The 7,917-nt window shown below is 38.4% G+C and overlaps 1 protein-coding gene across 1 annotated transcript; it reads left to right on the forward strand.

Annotated features, from left to right (window-relative positions):
- On the forward strand, nucleotides 1-240 carry Smp_203290 (uncharacterized protein; the record flags this gene model as incomplete). The annotated part of the gene is made up of 1 exon (XM_018798695.1): nucleotides 1-240. The coding sequence occupies one exon, from the start codon at nucleotides 1-3 to the stop codon at nucleotides 238-240; it is 240 nt and encodes a 79-aa protein (XP_018653612.1).
- Between the last annotated feature and the right edge of the window lie 7,677 nt (nucleotides 241-7,917).

The following is a 7,917-nucleotide window of genomic DNA, read 5'->3' on the forward strand; positions in this document are numbered from 1 at the left end:
ATGAATTTCAACCGTTGTTGCAGTCATCATCCTACGACTCGATTATTTTTACCACACACGAACTCCAGGTATGCGAATTCGAATCTACTAATCGCTGATCGACGCTATTTACTTTACTGCGGCTTATCGGAACATATTTCGCTGTTCTTTATCCTCATATTCAATCGGCACTACAGACCAATTTCTATTATATTCTACATTACTTATCTCCACGATTTATTCCGCTGTCATACCTATTAACGATTTATTACTCTATTTTCACGATATTTCGAATTGCTTATACGAACATGTTATTTTATTATTAGGACAGTCACTACATAAATGCATGTTAAATTTTTTTGTACGCTTACTAATTTGCTCATAATCACATGCTAACATTTCCATTTCTGTCCTCATTTTGAGAATATTCATGTACATTTTTACATAAGTATGACACTTTCGTTTAATAAACTCGCCCCTCGATTGACACTAACATATTCGATATAGTACAACTTTTTTTTTTCTCTACATATTATTAACATTATCCACATGCCATTTCAGTGTTATTATCAAATTAATGTGCTAATACTTTAATTTCGTTTTGTGAACGCATATACACCTCCTCTCCCTTGTTTATTTTGCATACCAGTGTTTCCTCCAGAAACTCTGGGGGGAGCTATGTGGGGAGTAGTGTAACGTCGTGTACTATATTACACCTACATAGTTTATCCTAGTTTCTGGACAAGCCAATTCACCTATAATGTTATGAGTCATATTTTGATCTTGTTAATTATTCGCTTAATGACCTTGACTATATTTTTTATATGAGCGCATGTGTATGCACATTTCGTATCTTATTCATCGCATGTCTGTCATTCATTTTTGTCTGACTATAAATGTTGATTAATGCTTGCTCATAGCGAGTTGGCTTCCCAGCCATCTCCGATACGCATCATCTTTTGCCTCGCTCTCGAGTTGGCTTCCCAGCCATCTCCATTGCGCATGATTTTTGCTTCGTTCGCTTCATCACTCTGATTCTCTGGCCAAATCAATGACTGTAGAAAATATATGTATCCTAATTCCATTCTCGTATTTGACTTATTTAACTCCGTTGTTCACCAACGCGGAATAAAGTCATTTATTATATACGAGTATAGACAGAATCAGATTTAGGCCACTACAATGTTACGATATGGTCAGTTTGTTTGGTATATAAACCCAGTATGTTTGAGAATAATGATTCATATTGGAGAGGCTGTTATTGGTGTTCTGGACTTAACTGGCTGGGCTAGACAGATAGCAGGATTGATAATTACTCAAGACTGCTCATACGGGTTTTCGTGTATCATTGGGCGATCAATAATTTCACTGCTCGCTAATTGGCGGTCTCATAACGTCATATATCAAATGGGCAAGCACGCACTCACAAGTTATAGCAATCACTATGGATTGAATAGTATAAGTTATTGTTATAATGAGCACAAACTACACAGAATTCATTTAGAAGTTGGAAATCAAGATGATTTAATACGAAAATCAATTGAACAAAGATCGAATTGAAATCATTACATAAACCTTAGTTAAATTCCTGTCTATTAAGATTGTATTTGAGGATTTTATATCCCTAACAACATCTCAAACTTCTTATGTGCTTATTGAATGGGATGGTACTACGAAAATCTATATTTCGAAATGATCTTTTATAATTTAGTCACAATACACTCATCTTAACGCTTCACTGAATCACTTATGAATGAGTAATAAGGTTTAGATAGAGTGGGATGCTTTTGGAGATAGGCATAATAAACTTATTTCGGAAATAGTTTTTGATATTACTTGCATTTATTTTGTCAATTTTCACAGTCTGTACATTTAGCACAAAATGATTGTACGTATTGTTTAAGCGTATGACCTTGAACACACACTTTTTCCGTTCTGTAGCATTTATAGCATGACACACTGTTAACCGCTCGTAAATACACTGTTACACACACGCCTCTCGTTCTCAATTGTCTGTGGTTAGGATAATTGAACTATAAAATATCTATCATCGACATTTATAGACTGCGGCAACATTTCTATTATATTCCACGTTTGGCTATATTACTGGGGCCATATCAACCTCAGTGGAATTATTAATTATCTATAATTATGGATTCTGGTACCAAACGTAACCGAACATGCACAAACAAACTGACTTAAGAAACGTCCCTTAACTTTTATTTGTGTTTATAACTTGTAATTTGTATCCTGTAATATTAACATTCGTATTGCCATTTTTGAGTTATTATACTTTTAGGTCCACCACATGCTTTATACCGACGTATATGGACGATAATCTTGGCTAATTAAATGATTTGCTTGCTTGTAGTCGGTTTCCCATGTTTGTAAATCTCACTTGTCATCACGATACCATATGATATGTGTAACTTTGCAGAATTATGTAACACGTTTGAAAACGTCCCACCAACTACCTCTTCCTATTACCAATTTTGCATTACTCGTGGAATGTGTTGATACAGATGAGTCACATTTTCTACCACATCTTTTTTTTGTTTGTCATATCTGGATGTTAAGGGTATTGTATCTAAATTAATTGTACACGTTTTGTGATACTGAATGGTCAATGTGATACCGTATTGATGCTTTTTTGATGGTCCTTCAGCGATACTAATAGTGTAGTAAACGAAAATTCAGATGAAGACCAGTTTACTATTGAATGTAAAATAACATACATTAAATACATAGTTTTCCCATCTTCCTTCAGTTGTTGTTTTTTACGTGTTTCCTAACTCTTCCAATTCTGTTCTTATTACAATTACTTCCTGTTTCTCTTTCTGTTTTCTTCAATTGAATCTTCCCAATCTTCTATTGGCATGCATTTTACTTCCGATTGTTGATACATACTACTTATATCCGCCAACGTAAGTAGAATAAACTACAATAATAATACTTAGCACATTCAGTTAGAAGATTAAATCTGTTGATTTAATTCCTTTTAATATCATTTACTTATAAATGATTAAATTTCGGTAAATTAAATTCAGTCACCAATTAATCATTTCCTCTCGTATTTTCTATACACACATTCCCTAACTGTTGTTAAATATCAAAATATTATTGTCTGATGGTCACCAAGTAAGAAAAATTGAATAAATCGACATTTGCCTTCGCGAAATGATTAGAATATGAACGACTTATACAACAAATAATTGTTGTCCATATTCTCGAAATCTTCGCATTAAGTATATAGCGGCGAATAAATCACCAAAATAAATAGTTCTGTAAGCCTTCGACATTGATGCTGACCCCATTAATTTTACTGGGCAAATCTTAACTGAAGGCGCTCGTTTATGTGTCCGTATCAGATCACAAGTAAGTACGTCGTGATAATCATTCCTAGCAACAACTGACGGACTTAGATCAAACACTTCTGGGCATATCGAATACCTTCCAAATAGATCTTCGAACTCATTCATTTTTGACTACGGATTTGACTGAGTTTGGAGTCTTTTGATTATAAAGATGCTATAGACAAAAGTATTGTCAAAATTCTGTCTTTAACTACTTTTGCTCAAATCATGTCAATATATGCTATGACAGTGCACGAAGACATCTAAATAAGCTAAAATCTAAGACTCAATCAATTATTGATACTGGTCGTTATGGACACAGATAAGTTTAGTCTTTGTTGTATGAAATAGCCTGATTCTCAACATCTAGAAAATGTCTTGGAAATAAATCCTGTTAACTGATCAGTGGCTACATCAAGAAAAATCTAGTCGATACAAATATCAGTTTAATTTCTTATGATTATAAAATTTTTCTAACCTAGATAGTAGGAATTCAAAAATAGGCATATAGATTAACAGTCTAGTAGATGAATATTTTATCTATTTTGCTTTGAAACAAAGTTATGTCACACTCATCTTACCCATTCATTTATGGAAGTTACTAATTATTTTTTATTATGTGAACATTTCGATTTCCACCTTTCTGTTTTCATATGAAAACCAATAATACACTTCGGCGGATTGTCACGGATTCGGTTTTCTATTACTTTGTAGTGACCTACTTTTCCCAACGAGAACGCGGTTGGCATAGTGGAAACAATTATTAATATAACCAATTGTACCAGTGTTTGTTTACTGTACTCGTTTTGTTTGACTGTATCAAAATCACTTTTCTCTTGTCGATTGTTTATCTATCCACTTTTCTTGCACGTATTCGTATTGATATTTTTCAATGTATAATATTTTGGCAACAACTTAATATGGTGTATAACGATAAGAATAGCATTAGTATAATAGACTCAGAAGTACAGGCAATTAGTTTTTGACCGGTTCCTTTCATCCCCCCACGATCCAGAAGTTTGGTTCGTGGCACTAGAATCTGAATTCGAGATCCGCCGCATAACTAACCAACGCCAAAAATATACCTACGCTCTGGAATCTTTGCCTGGGGATCACTTAACTGCTGTTCGTGAGGTCGTCCTCAGTTCAAATGTACCGAAAGTTTACGATCATCTCAAGGAAGCAATCCCTAGACATTTCCTCCCGTCAACAAACGAACGACTGAGGACCTTATTAGCACGTCGCCCTATGGGTGATGCTAAGCCGAGCCATCACCTCACACACCTGCAACCTCTTGCAGGAAATACGACAGCAGACTCTGAGATTGGTAAAGAACTGCAGCTCGAATCCTTACAGGCAAATATACAACCAACTATTGTGGCTCTGCTCGAAAACACCCCACTCAACCAGGTGGCCCTCATAGCAGATAAGATCCTGGCACGAACTAGCATCCCAGACAACTACATAGTTGACTCAACATCACGCACAAACATTAACCTCGATGCTAGTAGACATACGGCTCATGGGGATAGGGATAAATATATCCACATCCGTCTCAGTTTCCAAAACTGATCTATTGTGCCAGAATCCTGCGTCCCTCGACCCAGGTCACGTTCCCGTAAGGCCGTAACAACTCGCTCTAAGCGGGTATCTTCCAAGCCACGCCAAAAGGCGGCTTCGAAAGCGGGTTCCGGTTGGTGCTGGTTCCACCGTGCCTTCGGGGCCGGTGCCCGTCATTGTCGAGCTCCCCGATCATATAAGGTGGGACAATCCCGAGCCGGCGAGTAAATGCGGCCGTACTCACAGGCCCTTCACCTCACGTTGCCGGTTATTTTATTTGCACGATTATCGCACTAACGCTAGGTACCTTGTGGATACAAGTGCCCAAGTTTCCGTCGTATCTATCGGTAACAGTAAGTCTGAAGCTACTATGAACGAGATGAACGGCCACGTTCCAGTGGCCGAGTACGCTTACCCATACATTTTTGCGACTAACCTCACAACCAACAACGTATATGTAATAGGACCCTACCCATATACTAAACGTATGCTACAATTTTCTCTTTTTCTCCGATTTTTTTATTTATCCCGAGCCAACGCCTCCGATCATCGCCCCATCGGTGTCGTCGACTTCAGTTAACCTTGGTGAAAGTCGGCCTGATCACCCACGCTCTAGTCAACGCACTCAGTCGATCTCTCTGGCTCCAAATACGTATGGTATACATTTGGTCACCAATGTGGTTCTTATGGTTGCACCTGGTTTCTTGTCCCAATATGGTTTCGTCCTGTGTCTGTAGCGTTTCTGGTCCGGACACCTACGAACGCAATCTTCAGATTCTGGATACAAACTATTCTAGTGTAGCACATTTCGCGATCAATCCCACGAACGAAACCGCTACGTATCGAAAGTGTAAACCTTTTCTAGCGGGGAGCTCTTGTAATGACCTACTTTTCTCGACGAGAACGTGATTGGCATAATGGAAACAATTATTCATATAACCAATTGTACCACTGTTTGTTCACTGTACTCGTTTTGTTTGATTGTACCAAAATCACTTTTCGTTCCGTTGTCCATGCTGTTCGTTCGAAATTTCTTGTGCTTTGCCTTTTTGCCTGTACTCTTTAGCACGTCTCGGTATTCCTTCGATACCACGAGGTCGCCAATAAATATACCTTATCTGGACCAATTACGGGCTTTTAGTTTACGACCTATCGAAGGAACCAAGTTTTTTTCTGGCACGTAATCTTACTGTAGTGGTGATCATAGTCAATCGAGGCTCGACGCCATCTACAAGTTAATGTAATTTTTGGTCCATCACAAGGTGAAGACCCCAAAACTAGTGTAGCTCAGTCATCTGAACAGAATGGTACAAATGGTTGTGGACGGAATAGAAGAATCATTCGCTTAACGGGCTTCCACGTCTAGAAGCAGTGGATCACCAATACCTCCAGGCAGGAACCTAGGTCTATTATCGATAAAAGTGGAGAAAGAAATTGACAAATCATAATAGGATGTTATCCTTAGTCCTTAAGAATATGTCAATTTTTCTTTTAAAGAACTCCTGGGAAGTCGCTTGGACTAGCTCAGTTGGCAGCGAATTGAAGCATTTAACTACTCTTAAGGAGTAGAATTTGTGTGTACAGTCCGTTATGCCGAGTTGTGTCCCCAGTTCCTGGGTGTTGCCTCCTAGGTTTATGTTGGAGATAAGCTTAAGTAGTGATTGAAGTAATGTTCATAAGTATTGAAGATAATGTAAGCCATAAGAAGGTCACCTCTAAGACGCCTATACTCTAACGGGTAAACGTTAAGTGATTTGAGGCACTCTTCATAAGGCCCTAAATTTATGTTCTCGAACTGATTTCGTGGCTCACCGTTGGATACACTCCAGAGTGTCCTTATCCTTTTGAAGTGAGGGAGGAAATAATATGTCTCCATACTTTAAAGGGGACGAAGATTATGTGGAAAGTTCTCCCGAGAAAACGGGCCAAAGATGCGCTTCAATGTTACCAGTGCAAGGTTTGCTCGAAAGGTGTTTTCGCCGCAGTTAGCGTGAGACTTCAAATCGTAGGTTACCAACACTCCTAAATCTTTTTCGACTTGAGATACTTCTAGATAGGAGTTTCCTAAGCTGTGACTGTAGTCTGCAACATGTCGCAGATGGACTACTTTACACTTTGAGTTGTTGAAGGCAAGTCCGTTGTCGTCTGCCAAAGTTTGAAGTCAAGTCAGATCCTCCTGAAGTGCCAGTATGTCCTTTTGGTTGCGTATCTATCTCCAAAGTTTCACATAATCAGCAAAAAGTAATAAGTCAGACGATACTTGTTGTGGAAGATCGTTTATATAAATCAAGAAGAGAAAAGGTCCTAGTAATTAGCCCTAGGGTCCCGATCAAGATATTCAAGGTATTAACGCCTGAAAGAAATGTGATATTGTAGGTGGTATTAAGTCTTAAAAACCCAGGGTTTGGTCAAATGATACTTACTGGTGAATTCAACACTCCGTTTTAAAGTCTCAGAAAGCAGGACATAACACTGGGTGATTTTTCGCGCAGCTTGTTATACGCACTGAAAATATCAGACTAAGTGAACAAGAAGGTGAGTCTACGAGATGGGGGAAAGACAAATATCTTTCTAAATTGGACTACTTACCTACAAAAGATCATCTTGCTGAAGGAGACGTCCGTGTCTGTGATCGAATAAAGAATAGGGACACCACACAGTCATATTTGACGTGATCAGATATGAGACATTTAGAATTAAAGGGAATGCTCGCCACTATTCATCCACCGGAGCGGACTACACAGCCATGACGGAGCAGCTTGAACAGGCCACATGACCTCAAGATTGGTGGTCTAAAAGTGAATGACTACTGCGAGGTAGTGAGGTAAATTATTCGTGAATCTATTCTGAGCAACCCAAATTGAGCAAATACACTTTTGGAAGAAGATCGTGTGCTAAGCGGAACACAAAGTCCAGAAGAAAACCCCGGCATGAATGGATAGTTATCCTAATGGATTCTGAGCGTAGCTCTCACTTGGCACTGGGGAAAAATGATGCATCAATGTTTGAAGGAGTATCAGATGTT

This window comes from Schistosoma mansoni, chromosome 7 (assembly GCF_000237925.1).
Source record: "Schistosoma mansoni strain Puerto Rico chromosome 7, complete genome".
Classification (NCBI taxonomy): Eukaryota; Metazoa; Platyhelminthes; class Trematoda; order Strigeidida; family Schistosomatidae; genus Schistosoma; species Schistosoma mansoni.